Source organism: Poecilia reticulata, chromosome 16 (assembly GCF_904066995.2).
Source record: "Poecilia reticulata chromosome 16, P_reticulata-male-v2, whole genome shotgun sequence".
NCBI classification, from domain to species: domain Eukaryota; kingdom Metazoa; phylum Chordata; class Actinopteri; order Cyprinodontiformes; family Poeciliidae; genus Poecilia; species Poecilia reticulata.
The window spans coordinates 8,220,053-8,246,122 of NC_088845.1; the positions used below are offsets into that span (position 1 = coordinate 8,220,053).

The 26,070-nt window shown below is 40.1% G+C and overlaps 1 protein-coding gene across 3 annotated transcripts in view; it reads right to left on the minus strand.

Moving 5' to 3' along the window:
- The window catches only part of bcam (basal cell adhesion molecule (Lutheran blood group)), a 65,956-nt gene extending 40,490 nt beyond the window's left edge, over nucleotides 1-25,466 (minus strand). For 2 of the 3 annotated variants that reach the window (XM_008431162.3, XM_008431161.3), the window contains exon 1: nucleotides 25,111-25,465. In XM_008431162.3, coding sequence (XP_008429384.1) covers nucleotides 25,111-25,174 — 64 coding nt within the window. In that variant the 5' untranslated portion in view covers nucleotides 25,175-25,465. Of the gene's footprint in view, nucleotides 1-25,110 lie in introns of all 3 variants that reach the window. The other variant, XM_008431160.3, reaches the window with a different exon arrangement.
- Nucleotides 25,467-26,070: the final 604 nt, after the last annotated feature.

Here is a 26,070-nt window from a genome sequence, read left to right on the forward strand (position 1 = left end):
AATAGCATGTAATCAACAAATGAATGTGGTGGTAGATGCGTCATGCTGTGGCAAGGCTTTTCTGCAGCAAAGCCGGTCAGAGTTGATGGAGAGATGTAAGGAGCTGAATCGGTCAAAACCAGTTCAACTCTGTAAGACAACATACGGGCTGTAAAAGATTCGAGACTGGTGAAATCCATGTTCCAGATGAACAACAACCCACAACCTCTAACTAAATAGATTAACACATACATGTGATAGCATTGCCAAGTCAAAGTCCAGGCCTAACTAAAGAAGCACTTGAAAATGTATATTAGTCCACTTATTCTGACTAAACTTGAGCTATTTGTGAAAAAAGAATTTCCCAAAACATCAGTCTCTAGATGTGCAAAGCTGGTAGAAAAAATATAACAAATAACTGTATCTAGCTTGTTATAATATGCTATAATAGCATTGTCTGCAATACAAAAATATATAAACAGACTCCTTGGATGCCAACACTTGATTTTCAGATTTAAATTTTTTTTTTTTTGTGACCAAAGTGCAACAGCTCACAGAGAGTAGTGGGAACATTATTATGAAGTTACAAAAAAGAAAAGCATAATCACACATTTCCCAAGATATTGTGTGACTATACACTGGTAATATGTGCATTGATGCAGAAGGTTTGAATAGAAATGCACCCCTCACATTTTTGCTTCTACAGCATTTAAAAACATGACAAAACACAAAAATTTCAAGTACCGCATTTTCCGCACTACAAGGTGCACCGAAGTATAAGGGGCATGGAATAGACGCTACAGTAGAGGCTGGACTTACGTTATGCATCTACTAGATGGAGCTGCACTAAAGTGAATATCAACAAAACAGTCCGACTCTGGTCGGTGAGGAGAGCCTTGCGTTACTGGGCCGGGGCGTGGCCAGACGATGGTCACAGTTCTCCGCTCGCGCACAGCATGTTCGTGGAGAATGTGGTGCTAAATGACCTGCAGACGACCTGATTCTAGATGGTCGGTAGGTAGATGGGTCAGTCAAACTTTATTTACAAACCAACATTCTGACAACTATCCCAGCATGCAATGCTTCTTCTTCTACGGGTGAAAATGAAGTCGGCGGCAGCTTACCGTAGTTGCTAGACCTGTTGTGGCTCAATATAAGGCGCACCAGATTATAAGGCGCACTGTCGACTTTTGAGGAAATTGAAGGTTTATAGGTGCGCCTTATAGTGCTGAAAACGAGGCACTTGCCTTTTTGTCTCTAAGCAGCAAAGATTGATGGCTTCAACTTTCCTCCTGGTATGATTTGCAGCTTAACTTTCTCACTTCCTCAATGATTCATTAGCATGCTTCTTCCTAAATCAATGTGTTCTTATCATACAAAGACATATTTATAGTCGGGGCATACAGGCAGCTAGTGCTGAGATTTAATCTCAGTCACATGAGCTGACTTCTTGGCTATAAACACTAGCACCACCAACATTAAGAGCTGTCTGTGGACCCTAAATCTACATCCTCCTGATTGCCACACAGAGCACACTGCAGACTATAACACATGCAAAGATACCTTTTAATACCCTTCATCCCACCTTCAGTTCCTTCCTAGCAAACTACCACTACCCCCACACGCTCTTTTTGCCTATTATGGTGGATTAACTTGTAATGCTTGGATGAACTTCAGTAAGTGGGGGGTACAAAGTCACACCTCGATACCATCGCTGGCAGGCAGGCAGGCTGATATGGTCACAGGACTGCTGGCACACACACATGGAGCCTTCTGGTCTATGGTGAGACACATGCAGGCATGAACACGCAAACACACGCATGCGGGTATACACACAGGAACCAGACTGCCATGCCACAACAGAAAGAAAGGTGCAAAATCCAAACCAAAGCCTCAATTAATCCCTATGATCCCTCAGAGATGGAATAATTCAGAGTTAATTACTATTCTCCTGCTTTGCCTCTTTTTTTTCTCCTTGATTTCTAAATCCACTAAAGTCCCTCTTCCATCCATGAGGCAACCATTCAAATATGCTGTCTACAGTAGATCCTTCTTTGTCTCGGCTCTACAATTGTATTTATTTTCCCCCTGCTGCTCGCCTTGTGCCTTGGCAGACTCTTCAACACTTTGTCTTGACTGAGTGAAATGAGAAGCAAAAATGGTTACGGGCCCTCTCTCTCTTTCAATTCCTGCCTTCTGACACACACATACACACACGCACACACCCAAACCCACGTAGAGGGTCTTGGCAAAAGGCAAATGCTGAGTCTGGCATCGAGGTTGTGTCTTTCTGGTTGGAGTTGGGAACCACAGAGAGTTTAATTAGAGTGGAGAGAGGCACCACATGGATGGTTGACTTCCTGGTAAGACTGGCTGAGCGGCTGAGGGGTGGAGAGGCCCACTAACAACCACCACACTGTGAGATGCTAGCTGTAAAGCAAAAAAAAATATGCACACAAGCAACCAGCAGTTATAGCTGTAGACACAGTAGCTGCACTCTCATTTGTATGCAGTGTGTGCTTTCAAAACAATCCTTATGCCTCAAACCGACGCCAGCGGTATTCCTGAGCAGATAGCTCATTAAAGAGATAAAGCGCAACCTTATAATTTAACCTAATTTATAACTGAAAGTGTGCTGCATTCTCACTCTCATTCCTCTGCATTATCTCATGTCTCATCTGGCATTTTGTTGCATGGGCTCTACCTGTTTTAAGAAACATATTGAAAAAATAATTTGCAACTCCCTGTTACTATTTTCTGCACCAAGACAAGCAAGAAGATAAGATAGAGACGAGGAAATGGAGTACTGGGGTAAATAGCTGTTACCTGTGCACAGGTACGGGCGACACACACACACGCGCACACACACACACCACAAGAAATGGAAGAGAGTCAAGGTATTTGCCCAGTCATTCATCATGGTATAGGTACATTCTGTAAAACACACTCCAGGTAATAACTGCTTGCTATACACACTTGATTTAACCTTCCAGCATTCCTGGATAATTTGCAACATAATGGCACACCTGCCTTCTCCTAAACTCAATTACAGTGCCTTGCAGAAGTGCCCAAACATTTGTCTCATTACAACCACAAACTTCAATCTATTTTTCAGGGATTTTATGTGATAGACTAACACAAAGAGGTGCATTATTGTGAAGTAATTGGAAATCTTAAAAGTGGAATGCATTAGTGTGCAGTATCAGTATTTTGTAGAACTACCTCTCATTGCTAATACAGTTGTTAAGGTTTTCAGGGGTGTCTCGGTTCAGACCGATTAATTTTTCAATCCCTGTTTGCAAATAAAATCTCAAGATGAGTCTCACTTTATGGTCAAATTGCCATACATTTTTAACTGGACAACAAGTCATGAATGTGTTTTGATTTGTCTTTTTGGGGTTGTTAGGTTGTGCCAGCACTTGGAGCAAACTGCAAATAGAACTTCTTCTGACTGTCTTTCAATAATGGATTTCTTCTTGCCACACTTTCATAAGTCAGATTGATGGAGTTCATGTTTCATAGTTGTCCTGACGGCAAATTCTTCCACCTGAGCTGTGGGTCTCTGTAACCATCAGGCAAATATTATACCCCTGACCCAGTTCAGGTTGTGTCCATTACCACTATGAACCTTCATGAAGTTCTTTAAGGGGTGATAAAAGATTCAGATATAATTTTCTGGCTCTGCAGAATCGGATGAAGATGATAACTTTGCTCACAATTAAAGCCCTGAATACATGTGGACATCATGTATGAGGATGGTGACACAGAACTCAACACTAGGGAAATCTCCCAGGGAAAATTCCCTGCAGAATAAGACTGCCAGTTTTAGGTCGAACCCCCTTTGATTCTGCAGTCAAAGGAAAATGAGCTGAAAGCACACAGGTCTCAGAAGATTGTATCATGTGACATGACAAAGTAATTTATAATAAGGTTTTCTGGTTGTGTGTTCATAAGGAAAAATGAACTTCTGATTAATGCTTAAATCTTAGGGTTTAAGCTTCTCTTACATAATGAGATAATAAAAAGATGCTAATTAATTCTCTTTACAAATTATAATATTTTGGAAGACAATTGGTAGCACAGGGCTTTACTTAGGAGTATCAGAGTAAATGGGGAGGGAGAGGCTACAAATGAGTGCAACACATTGTTTATGAATCATTAAAAAAAATTATGCTTTTTTATTTCATTTCACAATTATGTAGTACTTTGTGTTGGTTTACCATAAAATCAAAATAGAATAAACTGGTGTTTGTGGTTATGTTGTCATAAAACATGGAAAAGTTTGAGGGGCAATGAAATAGTTTGGCAAGGCACAGAAACACAGAGTCAAATTAAATTAAGCTTATTCAGGGACTAATATCTGTTTCACATCGTCTGTTAATTTTAACTTTAATTATGAATCCATTACAGGCAGTGGCTTGGCTTTTGCTTCAAGGGATTGCATGTTACCACAGTAATAGACGTAGAGGTTATTGTCACAGCAAGACAGGCATTACACTTTGTAAAAGTAGAAATAACTGAGGAAGAAAGGGTCTTTTCTGGGGCATAGGCGGGTCAGACACTGGAATATTGCAAGCCAGGGGGCGAATAACTAAAGCAGCGGGGAGGCAGGCTATGGCTCTGTGGGTCACATTATTATTGATTGCCAGACATTATGAGGACAACATGGGAGTCCACAGAGACAGTGGAATAAATTGTGGCTTGACATCAAAGTCAAGCTGCTGACACTGAGCCTGCAGGGGACAGGAGCTACCCAGCGCTGGATTAGAGGTGGATACATACCTCTCAAGCCCACAGAGAGTGAGAAAGAGAGAGAGGCACAAAAATAAACAGACAATGAGATCACTGTCCGCCAGTTACCTGATAAAATAAAGGTAAAGACTGAGCATGAAACGGAAAATGGCACAGCGTAACAGGAGGAAATGTCAACCGTGGAAAATTCCAGCTCCACGCTTTGATTCCTTAGGAAGTCACTTTTTATAAATTCAACACTTTTCATACAACTGTGTCTTATTCACTGACACATCAAGGCTCACCAGAGACTTCTGCGAAGGTGCATTATTCCAGGCCTCATAAAATTCCAATCTGCTACCCCAGAACATTTCCACATTCATTAAATCTTCGTTTAATCATTATTCATAGCATGACTGATGATGATATTAGAAAAGAAATGGAAGACAACAGATGAAATAATTAGGCAAATGAAGCTACGATATAAATATTCAATGTTCAGTTTCATTTAAGCTGATTTCAGGGACACAACGTCTTGGGAGTCTGAGCGCATTGGAAATGAAGCGTCTGATAGGGGCGTGAGGTTAGCTGCAAGGATAACCACACGACTGCCCCGACATGACAAGGACACATCTAAGGAGTGGCTTGTCATCGTCTCTTGGCATCAGGCCTAACTCGGAGGGCAACATGCGTCACCCACTGCTGTGCGACTGACCGCACTCCCATCAAGACAGCTATCAGACAAGATAGTTAACTGGAACTTTGGAGATATAATCTGGAATGCATCAAACTGAAACCAAAGACAAAACATGGTCACACATCACATGTCCTGACCTGCGCCGACGTGCAGCTACAGGAGAAACGATGACAGAGATACCTTAGTGGAGGGGGTGGGGGGCAGCTAAAGAAGATGTGAGGTATGTGATGGGGGAGGTGTTGCAGGTGATGACTGCACGGGTTAGTGGAAGAAAAGGCAGACAGAAACAGTGGGGTGTCGCTACGCTTTGAGAAAGAGACAATGAGGAGTGAAAGAAGGAGTGAGGAGGCTTGGGAGATTATTATGACTGGATGAATTCAAATCCTTGGAACCAACAGAGTTCTGCAGTTCCCCTTAAAGTAAACACATTAGGTTTGAGTCAATAATTAAATCTTGTCTACTGCTCGGACAGCACGTATGTTTTGTTGGCAAAAAGCAAAGAATAAAAAAAACTGTTATCAATTATTTCCCTACCCCTGAGTGCAAATTCAGGCCATATGCTCACATGTGGTCTCCCCTGAGGTCCCGCCACAGATTGGCCTGTGACCCTGTGAATTATGCCTACTTTTGCACCCACACATGCGCAGGCAATAATTCATCCTGACGAACAAAAGGAAATAAATACAACCTTCTGCAAGGTTCACATTTTGCACTGACGTTTTGTCAATACAAAACGTCAGAAATGTTCCTCTTGTGGTGCCCCTAGAAAGCTAAGCTCATGCCTCTTTAATGAAGCGTGTTAAAGGGAGAGTTCAGATTCGTTTTGAGAGGTTCTGCAAAGTTATCAATAATAGTTCCCTTATCTGTAGCGGAAAGGTTAATGTAACGGCGAGTTTGTAGAAAAGTAGAAAAAAAAATCCATAATGCAGAGTTGTAAATGACTAACAGTTCAACGTACCCACACAAAAAATGAATTTGAACTATTTAGAACAATTTAAGGTGCAAATGTTCACATTCACATCATTCAATGCTATTTTATCAAGTAATAAACACCTTCTGAAGAGACCTTTGTAAACTGTGTTGCTATGTACCCAGACCTGAAGGGATGTTTTAGGGTGTTTATGACAAACTAACTGCAGATGGATTGATGGAGATTTTGGGATGTGAAAGACAATGTTTTCACAGGTACCTTGTAGCAAAAATAGTTGAACAGAGTTAGCCGAGTTTGCCGTTCCTGATGCAACATCATCACACTTTGGCAGCTTTGACTTTGTGTATTTTTGTCTCGATTTCAAATAAAGTGTGTTTGTGTCACCATGTTCATGGCTGACTGATCAATTAAAGCAAAATCTATTCTGAGCTTTTAAAATACCAATCTGATGACTCCTTGTTAGAAGACAGATTTAAAAGATAATGATTCATCAGTCAAAACTCAGGTGTCTCTTGGAGATACCACAATGAGGGAAACAATGCATTTACAAAGTCTGAAAAACACAAATGATCATGTGAGTCTAGACGGTATAGATGAGAAGCGCGACAGACACTGAAGGCGGGAGAGTGTTAAAAGAAAAGCATGCAAGTGACAAAACAGGCAGAGAGACACAAAGCCAAATGAAGGCACACCAAGATGAAAGAAAAGATGAAGCATAAGAACGAAGCACGTCAGTGTGTCCTTGTACAGCTTCAATCGTGGCTCCTGCATACCACAGAGGCACACAGTGTGCAGGAGGTTTTGTTCCAAAATGTATCAGGGCTGAACTGGTCTGGGTAACAATTGCAATGTAATTAAATGCTAATCTGTCAGTGCAGAGAGCGGGTTCTGCTCTATATTCTGGGTTAAGCTTAACTTTGAATCCATTTACAAGAGGAAACCTACAATGTCAGCAAACGTTTGTGTTCACTTATCACTGGCAAAAAACCCTATTAATTTGGGGCTTTTGATGATGCAATGAAACGGTTCTTTTCCAGCAAGTAATTATTCATTGAAACTTTACAACAACCGTTAGCGCACAAGTTTAAATTTCTGGTGGATTTTTTTTAATATTAACTACAGGCTCAAAAATGCACAGGAAGCCCTAATAATATTTAGATAAAAATCCTGCAAGTTACAGAGAAACTACATACTTACGGATATTTGTCCATTCTAACATTTTAGAATATCGGAGCTCATGCATTTTGATTGGTTTCCTGCCCCCGATTTAACATTTGTGTATGAATAAGCCAAACTTACAATAGGATCAATGTGTCACAGTCATTTCACAAGCTTATTGTGCCTAATTTTTCCATTCCAATACCAGCTTCAGTGTGTTTGGGCACTATGTCCAGGTGGGATTTCCAAATTACATGATCTCCTCCATCAATATTTCAACCACCAGCCAGAGGTGCTGGTTCAACCGAGCCTCATTATGATGCTATCATCATGCCTAACAGTTAATAAAAGCAGAATTCAAAGCTATTTTTAAAAGCTGTTTGTTGTGTTATCATTTCACCCTGGAAATAAATAACACATGATTAGTAAATATGAACTTCTCACCAGTGCTGTATATGCATTATATAACCGTCCATGCTTGTAAACACATACTACACTTTATATAGGAATAACATTAAAGCTAAAACAGACTTTCATCTGCTAGAAAAACTTCCTGCTTTTTGACCTTGCAGATAAGGCTCAGAGTGAATGTTTACCGAAGCAGATGGTCCAGGTAGGCGTTGCAAAAGCTGTTTGTTTACAAGAATGGAGATGGAGAAAAACTCATCTTATGGTTGGGAGCCAAAAAGGACGGCCGTATGTGTTTGTGTGTATTTGGAAGAGGGGGTGGGGGGGGGGGTCTGATTTTGCTTGGTTGATGAAGCACGGCTATCAGAGCCTCGACTAGTCTGGCATCATCTCATCAACCTCCTCTGTCTCCAAAATCTGGTAATAATAGGGAAACAGTAAAACATCATGGGTGAGACAGGATGGAGACGGAGGAGGAGGAAGGAAGTGGCACTGAACCAGGATAGAAAAGTGGGGTTAAACAGAGGTTAGTGGACTAGAGAAAACCAGAGGAAATTAAGGAGAGAGCAGATAGAAAAGAATTTAACTGTCTGCAAGAAAATAACAAGATGGAACGCTCCTGTATATTATCATTGTGGTGCTGTCTTAAGATTGTATCCATCAATGTCAACGGGAGTAGCAAGAGGAGGAAAAATAGGAAAAAATGAAAACCAACCAGATGTTACTGAGCTTGTTTCAATTAGATGAACCAGTAAGGAAGTGGCCTGTACCACTGCGCTGAGCATCATGTAATATTTTCCCCAATGTGATCAAAATGAAAGCTTCATGCTAAAATCTCAAGTTGAGATTTCCATGTAACTTTCTCAAAGAAAGTCCTCTGAGGCACAAAATGCCATTAAGAAATGACTTAGCTAAGGTTAGAATTAGACCCATTTTGCAGATGGATTAGCAGGCCCGGGGCAAACTTTGACATTTATGGTGAGGAGGGCAAAACAGCATTTTCCGGTGGCTAGCAGAGGCAAGCTAGAGCTTGTCCATTCAAGTTCAAGCGGGAGAATGAGGGCAAAGAAGGAAGTGGAATGAGTGGGGAGTCTGTCATAAACTGGAAGATGTGAGAAGGCTGACGAAGTGTCACCAGAGGAATGTGGAAAAGAAGTCAGCCAAGTTGACGGACACGAGATGTGGAAACTGTCTGTCACGGGCCGCTCCAGAATTTTCCATGACTCCAACACTCCAAGTAGAGATGTTGCTGCAGGGCAAAAAAGCCAACCCTGTCTCCCTATAATGAGCTATGAACCAGAGGTGGAGATGGAAGATAGAATGCTGGGAGGAAACATTCGAACTTCAGCTTTAGCCACTCCTAAGTGAAAGCAGAAAGAACCAATGTGTTCAGATGTATCCCCCATGATTAAAGAGGCGTTCCTGTTTGTGTTCAGCGTACCAGCACCCAGATGCTCAGCATCCTCCGTTATAAATCAAACCAAGTGCTTGTTCCATCTAATAGGTTTCACAAAAACAGCACGTGGTTATATTTAGAAGCTATGCCCCAGAAAGCACACAGAATAAATTGTTTGAGTAAAAAACGGACATGCAGTCAGATAAATTAACTCAGTTAAGCAGTCTCACCTGTTTCTCACTGATCCTGGAAAAGAGTCATTTATGGTGGCAGCAAGTTGGAATAGTACTGTTACGATAGTTCTGATTAGCTCTTTTTTTAGACTTTTGTTCATAGTTTTCGGGTTGAGTTCTTTGCAATATCTTAGCTGTTCCTTGGACTGCGCTCTTCCGGATTTAGGGTATTCTTTGCATCCAGACTGCCTTGTTCCTGCCTGCATTTAGTCCTTGATTCAACAAATTATTGATTAAATAATTCTCTCAATTTATAAAATTGAGAGAATTACATTATCACCTTTTATCCGTAGTTACTCCAAGGAACAAACAATAAGCCCATAACAATGAGCAAATACCAATGTTTTCAGCTTGTAAAAAAAAAAGAAGAAGAAAATCCTTGTTCAACTTGGGCTTAAGCACCCCATTAATTGATATGGAAAAAAAGGGTTTCCATATCATAGTAGTTCCAGTTTTCCTGTGATGGGCTGCCGACCTGTAATGGGTGCATCCCGACTATCGCTCATCGACTCTGAGATAGGCAGCGTACCTCAACAACCCCGCATGTATAGATGGGTGTAGAGTAGACGAGGGATGGTTGGATGGACAAACAGTAGATCCAGTCAGAACTGTGTTTTGTGTGAGTCTGCAATATTGAAAAGCTATGACTGAGGTTAATGTTTGCACAGTTTAAATAAATAAGAAAAACTTTATAAATGAAATATGAACACATTCTAACTAAAGTAAAAGTAAAACTTGCGAAGCTGGAATACTGCATTGACCCATCACCAATCACTTGGAAAATAAATCTAAGAGCAAAAGCTCCTAGGGCTTTAAGCTTATTAACATTACATAACACTGTTTTTTTAAGCGCAACTCCTCTTCACACCCACATGTTAAACAAACAGTAATAGCTTCTGGCCATTTGTTCCATGTTGGACTGAACTACACTAAACACCAGCTGAAGCAAACAAACAGAGGCACAGCAGTGTATAGTATCACTGGCTAATATGGTTCATGGACTGAGCCTGGCTCAGTCTGATATGGTTGCTTGTTTCCTCAGTCTGGAGCCAAGTAGCCAACGATTTGGATATTGTCTCATGTTTGTACTGGAAGCCTGGTCTGCCCTCTGCGAGTCGACTGACTGATAATCCACAGCAGGGGCTCTGACCACATGGCAGAGTGAGAGCAAAGGGAGACTTGAATAAAGAAACTGCAAAAACAGCAACTGGCAATTGGTTGTGAAATGATATGAAATCAAATACAGACATAAAAATGCACAAACAATATCGCAACCAACACTCTAAAACCCTGGGAATAGAAATGACCCAGATTGAAGTTTTTTTTTTTTTTGTTAAGATAGAAATGTGTCATAAATTGACCAATCTAACTCTGGATTGAACTAATACAAGAAGATGTGTTTTAAATTAAATTCTGTATAAAAAATAACCAGATTAAACAAAAAAAAGACAATGTCTCATTTGAAACAGGATGAGGATTATACTGATTATACAGTAAAATATCACCTCTATATTGAAAATATAGGAAACATAAAGAATCTTTAATTTTTAAGATTCAAATTTACCATTTAAATCTTTAAATGGTACATAGGATGTGAAAGATGGTCAAATGTTAAACTTTTTACCTTCATTAACTAGTCTAGTAAAGTTCACTTTACTACACTGGGTGTAGTAAAGGACAGACAGAAGGACACAACCACAGAAAGGTCAGAGAGAAAACAGGTGCACAGCCCCAGGAGAACAAGTGTGTCGTAACTCGACTGGCTATCAGCGTAACCATCAGGTCCACCTCTTTTCCAATTGCTCTGAGCATGAAGCTTTTTTCAGGTAATCTGAGTGTAGAGTTAGCTTTAGCTTGGTGTTTCTGCAGCACGCTGACGCCTGAGTGCCTTCTATGCTGCCATGCCGATGGTGGGCTTGGCTTTGGTGCTATCCTCAACCGTTCTACCAACTGCCCCATAAGCACAGCCAAACACACACACACGTCCGCACACCCCCACGAGCAGATGGGGCAACGTGGGGTGTGTGTGTGTGTGTGTGTGTGTGTGTGTGTGTGTGTGTGTGTGTGTGTGTGTGTGTGTGTGTGTGTGTGTGTGTGTGTGTGTGTGTGTGTGTGTGTGGGTGAAGGGCTCCTGAAAAGGGTGCGGACCCTCAATGGTCGATTTTTTTTTGGCCAGCTTTACTTCACCAACATCCTTGCCAAGGAGAACAGGTTTAACTCTGACAGCCTGGATTATATATTGCCAGCTGTTAAGCGAGAGGCCACAGAATGGAACAAGCTAACAAGCAATATAGCTACAAAGTGCTAAAATAATCTAAATTAGAGCAGCTTATTTTTGCTAACACGTAAAAAAATAAAATTATTTAATCAACATTTGAACTTGCAAACATTTTTAATGATGAGTTTTTTAAAATGGGAATGAGGCAATGCAAAGGACAAAGCCAAAGCTAATGAGACATAATGACAAAAGCAAATCAAAGGAAAAAAAAAAAAGAGGTTGTTCTGTTCTTGTGCAGTCAGCAAAGAATTGGCTTTGGAGCAAACCTACTGCTGTCCTATCGCTCACTGGTACTCCTTCTTGAAGTGGGATTGGACACACACACACACACACGCACTCGCACACACACTTATTTATAACCTCTGTTAAGTCCAGATTCCAGGTTGTGTTGGGGTTCCATGTTCACATGCTTTTAACAGCCCTGACTGCCCCAAGTGATGAATGCCCACACACGCAGCAAAGGCTGGTTCCACACCAACTGCTAACACTCCCCTTTGTTTGTCTCTCTCTCAATTTCTTACTCCTTCTCTCTCTCTCCCTCTCTCTCTCTCCCTAACATACACACACACACACACACACACACATATATGATTGGTGTTAGTTACATTAACGCAGTAAACATTTCAAGCAAACATCTGTAAAACCCCACACCTGCAGCTACAGATCTGTCCTCGCACACGTTCATACATGTGTACAAGTATCCAACCATGTGTGCATAATTGCACATGAATTTTGAGTAGTACCAAGTACAATCTTTCATCGGACTCTCCCTTTCATGCTGCCTTCCTTCACTCCCTTCTCTCTGCACCTCCTCTCCCATTCCTTTCCTGCCCCCCCCCCCCCACTAAACCCTCCTATGTCTGTCTGTGCAATGTGTGTAATCAGCCCAGTTTTAATACCTGCATTCCAACAGACTGAAGGAATGCCCTTACAATGTAGCATTGTTCAGGTGCAAACAGAGGAGGGCCTAGTTGAAAATATACAGGAAAAAATACAGGTTCACTTGAAAAGTTATATTTGAACGTTTATTTCAGTAATTTAACTCATACATCAGTTCCATCACAGTATAATTCATATTAAGATATTAAATAATAACTTTGTTTTTGGCAATGAACTTAAAACCAGAGAACTCCTGCTTTCTTTCATGTCTGTTTTTAACTCAGTCCTCTGACTCATTGAATATACAATTGGACTGAAATACAGTTTGACTTAAACAATTTCAACAAACATGATTTATGTAGGGAAAAAAAAAGTTTGTTGCAGGTCTGTTAATAAATAATTAGTTGAAGCAAAATGATGGTGTATTCAACCACATGGTTGAATAAATACTCTATTTACTTTCCTGTCTTACATTTGCTTCAAAATACCTTTATCATTTTACAAAACAAATGATATGGAAGTAGAGAAAAGTTAGTTATCCAAACTGCTAGCTATCCAACATGCAAGGCCTAGCACCTTAGCCAATGCTAGTATTTTAGAAAATAATAGTTGCTGTTAGCATACCATATAATCTAGTGTAGTTAGATTTCGCTAATTACAGGTAAAATGCTGTTTTTTCAGGATTTAACAAGTCTTCTATGTTTGCATCTCTAGCACACCTTTTTAACTCTGTCAATGGATTTAATCCTTTAGATGTTTAGCTTTTCTTTTGTGATCATCTGCCTGCTTTGGATTCTTAGTTTTTTGTGGTTTTCAATATTTTTTTCCTGTACATTTCTTATCTGTCAGCTAATCTGTACTCTTCAACAACAGTCTGCTGAAGCTCAGCATTTTTAGCTGTGTTCAGCTTTAGTTTGCTTCATTCTACTTTTAGTACATTTCATTTGAAATGTTTGGTCAATTATTATTGACGTTACCATTTGAGCTTCAGCATATACGCTTCCAAATTTACCTTTCAGCCTCAATTGTATAAACAGATAAATCCAAATTACTCTCATTGTTTCTTCAGAACTATAAATTCCTTATTATTATTATAATTAAACCTGGTTAAAATGTTTTCATTTATATAAGGATATTAATTTCTAGTTCTAACTAGAAGTGAGACATAATGAAAAGCGGTGACACGTTAAATGCTCCATCATCCTCCCACCGTGCTGCAAACCCTCCCCTCTGCTTGTCCCTCTTTGTCAGGACTTATTATTAAACATGTGTCCACTCTGCCTGTGTCATTAACCCGTCCCCCCCCCATCACACATTGCTTTCGATTCACAGGAATATGGAGCGACACAACGAGCAGTGCAAACGCCTGGACTGCTAATTGACATGAGTAGTTGGTGCATCTTTAATCATTCTCCACAAACACAATCTTCAAAACGAGTGTGTATGTGTGTAGGGAACCGGATCAAAGGGATCCACTCAGCTGTCCTGGACCTTCACACCTCTCTCAGGACACATTGTGGCAGCGAGCACATGCCCTTCCCTTCCCAACCTTTACAAGCACAGAATACAATATATTCCCACTTCCACTTAAAAACACATTCAAACTTTATTTAGAACATTTGATCATAATGTTGCAACAAGCCGCAGGAGCAAAACGCAAGATGCTCTCAAGGCAAAGATTTGGAAAGTAATTACTTTAGTTCCTAATAACAAGTCTCTAAACCAGTTAAGTACTTTGTAACAATAACTATCCATCACATGTGTTTTTCTGCACTGCAGACATGTAATTGGGAGTCATTTAGTCTGATGGAGCCATAACACAATGGAAAGCTATTGATTTTGAATTCAATATTTATATTGGCCCGACGGAAACTTGCAATATTTTTCCACTAAATGGACAAAAGAAATGACAGAAAGAAATTTGACTCTACTTCTATGACAGAAATATGTCCACAAATAACACAACAAAAATGAAAATAATGCATAACACACAGTATCTGTTACTTAGCCTATCCATCCATCCATCCATTTTCTTACACCCTTGTCCCTCGGTGGGGTCGGGAGGGGTGCTGGTGCCCATCTCCAGCTAGCGTACCAGGCGAGAGGCGGGGTCACCCTGGACAAGTCGCCAATCTGTCGCAGGGCACACAACCATGCACACACATACTCACACCTAGGGGCAATTTGGAGAGGCCAATTAACCTAACAGTCATGTTTTTGGACTGTGGGAGGAAACCGGAGTACCCGGAGAAAACCCACCATGCACAGGGAGAACATGCAAACTCCATGCAGAGAGACCCGGGAATCGAACCCAGAACCTTCTTGCTGAAGGGCAACAGCTCTACCAACTGCGCCACTGTGCAGCCCTTTACTTAGCCTAATGCACTCTATTTTATAAATACAGTAAATGTAACAGTAGCTGTAAATGTCGGTGGGACAAGCACCTTTGAGCTTATTTATGTGAAGTAATTAATTGAATTATTTTTTACTCAAAGGGGAGAAACAAAAAATAGCGCAGTTGGGAAGTAAGTTGTCTATTGACTTGAACTGAATGATCTTCAGCATTATCAGCCCTGACTGGAAAGCAGGAAGTACAAAAATCCAATCTTTATTTTATCCATGAACATGCAACTACAAGGTCACATTAAACATTACATTTCAATGTGGACGCTAATACTGAGAAGATCCAAAGTTCTTCAGAAGAAGAACAAAAAATGCAAGAAGCTACAGTATGTCAAGACATCTCTGTGGTTTATTCAGGCTACGAGACAACGAGAGAGAGCAAGACTTAAAGCATACTACAAAGTTCTACTTTATCATTTTAATTTTTTTAATCTCTGTGAATCATAGAATATGCTGAATGTGGGTTTTTTGTGTTTTTTTTTTTAGAAAATACAAATACAGACTAGTTTAATAATGACAGTGTAGAGAATTAAAAATGTAACCTCTGGAATAATTTTGTTGTTTCAAAATAGTAAAACCCCGTTTTACGGCAACAGCTCTAAAACAAACCATCATGTCACATATGATTCTAACAGACAGACTTAATGACCAATAACAGAAGGTAGAAGACTGATATATCTTCTAATATAATATGATTCCTTAAACAGAAATTAGAAGTGACTTTACAAAAGCAACCACCAAATTCTAATCACTGAAGCATATCAAAACTGTGATTGGCAGAAATCTTCATATGAAGAGGATGGAGACTGAAAAACTTCCTAAGGAAAAGAAAAAAAAAAACTTTAGAGCAAAAAGACTTGCTCTAAAGTTAGGAACCTGGTGTGACTTGAGGAGAAAATTAACATTCAGAGCATAGGAACTCTTCTCTTTCAAAGTCAAGTTCACACAAGCAGAAAGCAGCAAAGGAAACTGAAGTCTTTGGCTATAGTTTGAGAGGGGCTCTGGTAAGAAAACAAATCCATAAAACAAAGGTGAGTTATCTCCTCAGGCAACAGGACTGAGTCAACGGCCTGAAAACTGATACTAGATTTGGTCAATGCGGACTTGTTCTCACAGGACTTCAGGTGCAACGCCTTCCTCACTAACATGCATCAAGTCACAGGAAACTATGAACTTCAAAAGCAAACAATTGCATGCAGGTGATGCAGCACACGCACATATATGTATACCACCTCTGTTCCTCACACACAAACACTACAACTAGCACTCCCCTCCTCCTTTTTCTTTCTACCGCAGAGGATTAATGTTGCCTCGCTTGTCTCCCAGGTCCCCCTGGCCCAGTTAAAGCAATACGATCTCATTGTCAAACAGTGACCAGCCTCACTGGGGAGGTTAACGCAGAAGCTTAACCATTAACTAGATTAAAGTTGAGGTCTCATCAGGAGTGCTCTGACATACGGAAAACTGACCATGAAAAATTGTGTAAAAGAAAGAGAATTTCATGTGATTTTTGGATGTGACATTGTCTTTGTTTTTTGAAAGAATAATAAATATTATAATAGTGGTTTGTTTATATTAACTTCTGGATAAATTGTTGCCACTTATTTCTTAGATTTTTTTTTATATCGTTCATTTTCTTTTAACTCTTCTTCCAGTTTCTTTTTAAAGTCTGTTTGGCTGTGGACACAACAGTTTGACCTCTGTCACATGAAATAAGTCTAGATTTTGCTATAATTGTTTTGTTTTGTTTTGTTTTTTCTTGGGATTTTGCCATCCTAGATTAAGACTGAAATTGTAAGATAAATATTTTACTACTAAAATCTTTCCATGCTCAGCTTATCAAGAAATTAGGACAAAAACATATCTTCATATTTCCTTAAAAAGACATTGGACTCAGGTTTACAAAATAGGTGATTGACTATAAAATAATAGATGGGTACGTCTCAAGCCAATTCTTAAAGTAATAGCGGGGAAAAAACTGAATTGTGAGTTAGAATTGTGCATTTCTAACTCACACAATTCTTGTGTGTTTTGTCTTTCACACACAAGTCAAAACCAGCAATGTGGAAAGACAGAAGGTGCTAATGAAACCCCAGTGTGTGTTTCTGTACGTGCTAAAAGAAAGTGGCTGTTGTGAGGCTTCAATCGAGGGATGCATTCAACAACTGCTGCTGAGGCAACTGTTGATGTCTGAGAGGCAACAGCTTGCGGGGCTCCCAGCGGGCCCTCTCCCAGCCAGCAGTCAGATGGTGGGTTTAGGGTTGGAGGGGCACAGGGGTTAGGATTTCTTCCCTGCTTGCCAGGAAAATGATCTCCTTGGCCACAGATCCAGGGATTCTGCATGGCATTCCCCGTTCTTAATTGGTATTCCTCAATCCTGTCGTTATCCCGCCTGTCGTATCTTTATTCCTGCAGCCGTAGATTTATTTTTAATAATATTTGATTAAATTAAATGGCAACGACATGAATTAAGTACTGAAAATCCCAACAAAATCATCGTATTTTACCTCTCGGTTTAATGCGTCTGGGTTAAATATGGAATTGTTGAAAGAGCTCAAGCAAATCCTGCCTTTCTTTGTGTATTCTAATGAAAAATGGACTGAGGCACAGAGGTTCTTCCTCTCATCTTTCTGCTGCACGCTCTATCTAAATGGGTTGGCTCTTAACCCCGTATCCTGAAAGAGCTTTGTGAATTTTCAATTTTGTTCCAACCCAAGCTGCATCGCCCACCCCCCAACCCAATTTGCCAACTTGCAGCAGCAAGGACACACATGCAGAGACATGCAGTCTCTGTTCAAGGCTGCATTCAAAATTACACATCAACACCAACTTCCTCCCCAGAGTCGAGAACAATAAAAGTCCACAGTAGCAGAACAACGCTCTGCTCTAATCACTCTCTCATCCCACTCCTTGATGTAACCATGTCCATCCCTTCCACCCTGCTTCCTTCCTTTCCTGGAAGCAACTCCCACTAATTTCACGGCAGCACTGCTTCAAAGTAAAAAAAGTAAAAAAAACAAAAAAAAACAACGCTCAGCAATTTTAGAAGCCTCTTATTCACCTCACTTTTCCATTTTTCATTTTTAAACAATGCATGTTAGTTTTCAAGCAATTAAAGGGCATGTGTCATATTTTTTTTCCTTTTTGTGGGCTGATAGCTTACAATAGCTGTGTTGATTTTCAATAGCTTGAGAGAAAGAAAAGCAGCACTAGAACACCACTGCAAGTTGTCATAAAGACATAATGTCAGGTCTGAAACACCAAAGGCACAAGTAGTGATACTAAAGTTTCCAGCTCAAATTTGGGTTTATGATTTAGAAGGTGATTTATTCAGACGGGTTGAAAAAGTTAAGAGAAAATTATTTTAGAGACTCAACAAATCAGTATCTTTTGCAGAGATTCAAAAGTGCTCTGTGGCAAATGCAATCTTCTTGTATTTTACTTCAGCAGGGAATGATCGCATGGGATGAAAACTCTTAATTTGAAACACTGAAATTCTGGCATTATTTAGGTTAAAATGCTGCAGTTTTTGATCCAGTTCTTATTTTGGGCACAAACAACACTCCAAACTACAGTCACCAAAACATTTTACATTATAGGTAGTTTCATCTCATCTTTCTCCACATAATTAACATTTAACAGTTCATCAAGAATGTAGCCTTAAGCTAAAGACATCGTCTGCCACACCCTCAATGATCCATTTGTCAACTTACTTTAGCCAAAACATGTAATTTAGCCATAACAGGTGCTTCAAGCTAACACGACTCATCTGTCGGTTGTAAGATAAAACATGTTTTACTACAGATGGATCCAAGGTAAAACGTTCTCTCCTTCATTTGGTTCAGATTCAGATAAACACTGGATACATTTTATCCGGCTCATAAACAACAGCTACAGTCGCCCATGCAGTCTGACTTTTCTTGAACCATCTCTAATGGTCGAGTCATAAACTGTTGTTTTTTCTTTCCTCGGGCTTGGGTTGTTTCCTGGCTTCAATATGTCTTCGTTTTATCCTTCTTTGGCCAAAACTGATTCCAGCAGAAAGGACGTTTTTCAGTGGATTTGGAAAATATGTTTATCAAGCAATTAATATATTAACATGGGAGAATCACACAATGGGGTTCCGGACAACCCGTTATCACACATGTATGTTTTTTTTTTTTTCAAAAAGCTCTTTTTGTTTCAGAAATATTTTTTTATATTTTTCAATATTGTTTTGTGCTCTACAAAACATGAAGAAATGTGGGCGGTAAAAACCCAATTGAAATACCAACCATGGCGTTGATGGATACAAAAGTAGACAAAGTGCTTTTCATAATGAAAAACAAGTGGGCAGGTCAAGTAGGGGGGAGGATGGTCAGTCTTATTTGAAAAATCATTAATAGTGTTCCATAAATCCATTGTGAAAGGGCTCTAGGGACGGGCGTAAAAGCAAACAGACCTCTCGCCCTCTGAAAACCAGCAGGCTGTCTTCCTGAAGCTTGGCGGGGTCATTAACAGTTAGCCACACATTAGAGCACAGCAGTTTGTACAGGCAAAGGCTACATGTTAAATCACAGCAAGCGATCGCACGTAGCAACAATAGGAAGAAGATAAGTGCAGTAAATCTCTCATCATAATGGAAACAACATAAACAGACAGAAAAAAAAACAAAATAAAGGGACGAATCAGATGGGATGATAAGGACAGTGACGGTGAACATTGACGAAGATAATCTGGTAAGTTCCACCTGTAGATTAAACTTGTGGAGGCTTGTGTAGTCACCTCTTTTTAAAGTAGTACACAACTTTTACAAAAATATGTTCTTTCAATGTTTGTTAAAACAGCCCCCATGTTGTGACAGTATAATCTGTGAAAAGATGGAGCTGCTCCACCGTATGAAGAAATACACTGCAACAAGAGGCAGGAGGAGGGTCTTAGCACTGTCAATCAGGCTCATGTACGCTGCTAAATGTGCTAATTGCGGGGAAACAACTCACAATTCCACTGTCATCCTTGACCATGCTAACTGACCCTAGCATTCGTGGAAGGCTACGTTTTGGTGAACTAGCTGTAGCCTAGCAGAGAACAAGGGAAGGGGGCGAATGGTAAGTACAGAAGAGTGATTGATTTTTGTCACAGACTGTATGTCTTATAGTATACTCTCACAAAATAAAGATAATTTCAACATTAGTGTAAAATATGTATATATAAAAGTTACATACTGCGGCTTTAAGCCTACAAGCCTGTAGGAAAAGACAAAAAATGAAGAGGAAAACTTTCTTTCATCTGCTCTCTGAACCACATTCAGCCTATTAACGAACTTTGGAGAATTAAGCACGTGTGTGCACTGTACCATGTGCTGATGCCCAGTTGTCTGGGGCTTGCTGCCAGCTCACCCGCCAACATCAGTGTCCTGTCACTTTGATGAAATGGCTTAACATGGTGTTCAGAGGAAATCACAAACTGCACTGGGCATTTTAAATGGACTTCAGAGCTTTTCAGAGTTTTTTTAAACCTTACTTAAAACATCCTCTTATCTATAATACTACGTCAATGAGGGAGATAAAAAGTACATTGTGGATGCTTGTTTGTGCATGGATTACTGCCTAAGAAATGTGGTTGGAGGGGGCTATAAAGTGAGAAAAGAAGCCCTCTTTCTGTAGAGTTTGAGCTGATGACAAACTAAAACACATATTACATGGCAGGTAACAGCATGCTCAGAGGAATGCCACTTATTCCAACTCAGTGATTTACTCAGTCATTATCTCAGTCACACATATCCTCAAACACAACCATTCTGAATCCTCCGTTTCAATCCCTACTCCCCCTACAGACCCAAATGGGAGTGGGGGCAAACATGTGCTTGCATTTCCAAGCAGTGACTAACTCAAAATTCAGTTACAGTCCCTTGCAAATTCATGCCCCTTAAACTTTTTAACGTTTTCACAGTACTAATTTTAAAGTACTTTACTGGGATTTTATTGATAGACCAACTCAAAGTAGAGTACTGCCTTGAAGTGGAGGTTTTATGGATTTACATTGATGTTCCACAGTTTTGCATTTCTATTCATCCCCAGACTCAACACATTGTGACAAACCTTTCGCTGAAATTACAGCTCAGAGTCTTTTGCTGTATGTCTCCACCAACTTTACACATCTAGAGACTGAAATGTATGCCTATTTTTCCTTGCAAAAAAGTTTAAGCCCAGTAAGACTGGACAGAGAATATGTGACACAAATTCCTACCTGGGTTTAGGTCTGGGGTTTGATTAGGCCATTCTAACAAATGAATATGCTTTCATCTAAACTATTCCACTACCTCTGGACAAACTGTTAAAAAAGTTCGAGTAGTGTGGATATTTTTGTTATGGACTGGAAATGGTAGAGGGGGCCAACTTGCCCCATGCATTCCCAAGCATTGTGCCACTGACAATTCATCTATACGGTTTTAGGTATTGCTTAACATCAGGAATCCCCATTAGTCATATACATGTTCGCAGGACAATTAAAGGTTGCGTGCCTGCACAGCTATAGATCACTGAGTAGATGACATCTGTGCATACCTCAGTGTGTGGCTTTACAAACCTGAGACCCAAAGTGCCCGAGGGCAGCTGTTAAAGGAGGTCCACTGGATTTTATCTTCCTTTGGCTTAAATGACTCTTTTTCTGGCCTAATACCATAATAATTACCCACGGCTGCAGGGGGTGCATTTCTGATGCGTCGCTGGCAGGGGGAACAGAAATTAAACAGTGAGGAAATGAGTATGGGGAATTAAGGCAGCCTTAGACAAAAAGGCCAACTCTATGTGTCAGAGGCCGACACCTTGATCTGAACGGAGCCTTGTCAAAATGATTCTTTACACCCAATGTTGGTTTGGATTCTTCTCTTTTCAGCTGTTACAAACCCAAATCAAAGCTTCCTTTCCTGGCCAAGATTTTAGAGAAGGTTGTAGTCAAGTAGATAACCGCTTCTAGTCAAGTAGATAACCGCTTCTCTTGATCAGTGTAGTATTCTGGACTACTTTCAGGCAGGTTTTTGTAAATCCCATTCAACTGAAATGTTTCTTCTTAGAGTCTCAAATGATATTTTGATGCAGAGTAACGCAGGTAAATTTTCCTCAGTCCTCTGCTTTTGATATTATTAACCACCCATCTCTGCTAAAAAGGCGAAAGTATTTACTGGTGTTTCAGGTTTTGCTTTAAAATGGTTGTCCTCATACTTGCATGACAGATTAATCTTCCTGGCTACATGCTTACAAATCAAATTCAAATCTTGCTTAATTTGGAGTTCCCCAGGGTTCAGTTTTGGAGCCATTGTTGTTTTTGCTTAATGTGCTCCCATTTGGTCCCTCACTGTTGTCTTTTAAAAATCTCTACTATCACTGCTATGCAGATGATATACAATTTTATTTTCTTACAAATGTAGTTTCAGAACTATACATTTTACAAAAATGTCTAGATCTAGAGAATGGGGATTTTTTTCAGTACTGTATGTGACAGATCACTGATAGGAGCTGATCAATGGAAGAAATATATGTTGAATTATATCAATAAATTATTTAGCAGCAATAGAGACCTTTTTTTTTTACCTTAAATAAGTCAGTTTTTCATCATTATATTTCAGTGCACACACTAAGGTACTGTGGTATTTTTTGTTCATACCAAAAGAATTTTATGCCTATTTGGACTTTAATCTTATAATGGCTAAAGACTCAGAGCTCAGCAGCCAGTAGTTGGTGCTTTAATGAACAAGAATGACTAGGTAGTAAAAGCTTTCTTTCACAAACTACTGACAGAGTTTTTAACCCACTTAAGTGACAGCAAACATCTGGGTGGTCTGTGTTTGTATATTTTTTCTCATCTGTGCTCAACATTGACATAGTTGGAAGCAGCAAGCATGAGACCAGCAACCTGTGAAAGTCAACAAGAGCTGCTATTGTTAGACAACAACAAAAAGACGCTCAAGGGAGACTGAAAAATATGAGACTCCCAAAAAGAAGAAGACAAAGTTTTTTGTTTTTTTTTCTTCTTTAGAGCAGCATTACCAGGGTGTGGGGCAGCATGGATGGAGGGAGGGATGGGGGGGGGGATTGGGCGGAGATAAGCTCTTAGCACCTGGAACCAAGCCTTTTAATCAACGCAGCGCAGCTGTGTGATATGCTGCACACTGCACCCAGTTCTATCAATTACAGGACACATTATGGGTTGGACTGTAAGCTCCAGGGAAACAGCAGCGCATGATAACTTTGTCACTTCCAAACAACAGACCCAACCAGGATATTTTAAAGAAATATTAGAATGAAAAAGAATGAGAACTGAGAAAACCAAAAGCAACATTGAGGTGGATACAGAAAGGAAGCAACAAAAAGAAAAACAATGGAAGAACCATGTCACTTTCACAAGAACTGAAAGTGACACAATTAGCTCAGGTTGTTGAGGTTGAATTCAATTTCTGTCTTGGAAGCTGGAACTTTTCCCAGGTGAAACACAGCCCTCATTAATATGCCCTTTTTATTGCTGTAGTGGCAGTATCATGCTTTGGGATTGTTTTCTTCAGTAAGTAAAGGGCAGCTTGTCAAAAGGAAAGATAGGTGGAGTTACATACAAATCCAATGGAGAATAAGGAAAATGCCAAGTACTAGTTGACAACTGCAAGTCTAAATACACACCACACTTTTCAGATTTGTTAGTGAAAATGTTGAAAAGTACTCCATAAATATGTGCTAATTTATATTTGAGCTATCACACTAAATAATAACAAATGCTGCAATATGTGTGAAAGGTCATGGGGTGTGAATACTTTCACAAGGCACCATAGTTCAGGTTTAAATGTCTGCTGTGAGACAGAGCTGCTGGTGAAGGAAGGAAAGCACAGAAAGAGACTCAGGCTCCACCCTTCACCCCCTCCCTCCAAAAAGGTAAAAGGCAGGGCTGTAATTCTCAACTTCCAGGATTCTGTATGTGTGTGTGTGTGTGTGTGTTTAAATATATTTCAATGTCATACAAATGGAACTAAGCAATGTGCATGCAAAGATTCTAGATTATTGTGATGATTAAAAAATAAAATTATATTCCCCAGGAGGAAAAGACAACAAAAAATAACAACTGGACCATTAAAGATGAGCATCAAGCGTACTATATAAATATTCCTCTATGGGTAAGCCATGACCAAAGTTTGTTTAATACGGATCAAATAAGGAGAAATACAGGTTAGATTTTAGAACTAAGTGTTTCTGGCAGCACCAAAGCAGAGCTGAGGGTGGAGGCTCAGTGCCAGCAAGGGAGACATAAATCCCAAAGATCAGACATCAAAGAGCTGGAAAACAGCCTGATCTTGATCCAGAGGTATGGTCTTCACAATGAAAGGGACTCCTAAATCCGAAGGGAGAGGTTTACTGAGGAGATTTTAGGATTTGGGAGCATTTTCTTTATGGGTTTGTGGTATTTTTTTTAGCAATTAAAAATTATGAGGGATTTAAAAAAAAAAACATTTATACAACATTATTATTTTTAATTTAGACACTACTAGGTGTTCTTTAGCTGAAGCCCTCTGAAGTAGCAGGAGTAGCATGTGAAAACTCCAAGCACTTCCACCGAGAGTCACCTTTCACACTTCGACCAATCACTTCACGCTCAGCGGCTGCGCAACTGCAGCGACTTTTTATTGCCAATTCCGAGTTGAAATAAATAAGTTCCGTCCAACGCCCAAATGTGCCTGCTTCTCCACTTGTTCTTTTTTGTCTTTTGTATAAACTCCAAAACCGAACAGGTTGTTTAACGGTGAAAAAAACTGGGAACCGAACCAAACCAAACCAAACCACAGCGAGTGGAAAAGAAGTTGCCCACAAACCGCGGGCGAAACGCAACGCGGCGTGTGCAGACAGGTTCGGTGTGGCTCTCAAAGTCGGAGTCAGCGGAGCAGAGAAGTGGGGAACTTACAGCCTGCAGGCACGAAAATCCAACCTGCACCAGTTCACAGCAAGTTAAAGTTATGTGTATGTTTTTTTGTTGTTTTTTTTTAAGTAGCGGACTTACCTTGAATTATCCAGAGGAGCAAGGTGCACAGCGGTGTTCTGCGTCCCAACCTTATTCCGGTCATGACTGCGTCTTCAACTTTTTTTTTTTAGAACAAAGTCCTCACTTTGTTTTTATTTATTTTGGGGGAGATGAAGAATCTGTAAATTTGACCCAGTAGTAAGTCTTTCGCTTCTTTCAATGCTCCAACGATGTTTTCCCTCTCCGTATCTCTCTCTCCCTGCGAAATGAACGCCTCTCTCTCTCTCCTCCTCTCTCTCTCTCTCTGTGTTTCTCTCCCTCTCAGAAACCTGATTCGAGTGGCAGTCTAGTTGGCTGATATATTTGCACAAAAGGTGACCCCCTCTTCTCCAAATACAGCCCCCTCCTCTCTTTTCCTCCCTGCCTCCTCCCCTGCCAGGCTCTCCACCTCAGTTGCAATGAAAAGACTTGGTTGACTAATCGCGTAGGTCTGCTGGGGGCCCGCGGGACTGCTTTAAAGAAAGTTAAAAGTGATTTTATCATGAGGCTGGGTGACTCATAGCAAACCCCAGAACTGTAGCTGCGCTTAAATTATTAATAACTAAGCTTCTCGGAGAAGATCTAGATTGTGTAAATCAGAAATTAGTTCGCTGCTGCTGCTAACATCTTAACATCACATTAAATGCACTCATGGAACTGAGAAGTGGAAGATAAGTGCGGTTCTTGCGTGAATGACGCCCTGGGCAAGCCCCCTCCTAAATATGCAAAGCATGCAATTCTGGAATCTGTGTGTAAAACATGTTGGAGGGAGCCCACGTTCACCTGGACCACATTACGGTCTTATGGAAGATAAAAACAATAAACATAGTCTCAACTTTACCTTCACATTGAGAAAATATGAAATAGAAAAGAATAGTTAGTTGCTATTTTATTATTACAAACATGGGAATAGAAGCCACTGACAGTATGTTGGAAAGTGTTTTTACTTCATTTGCCTTT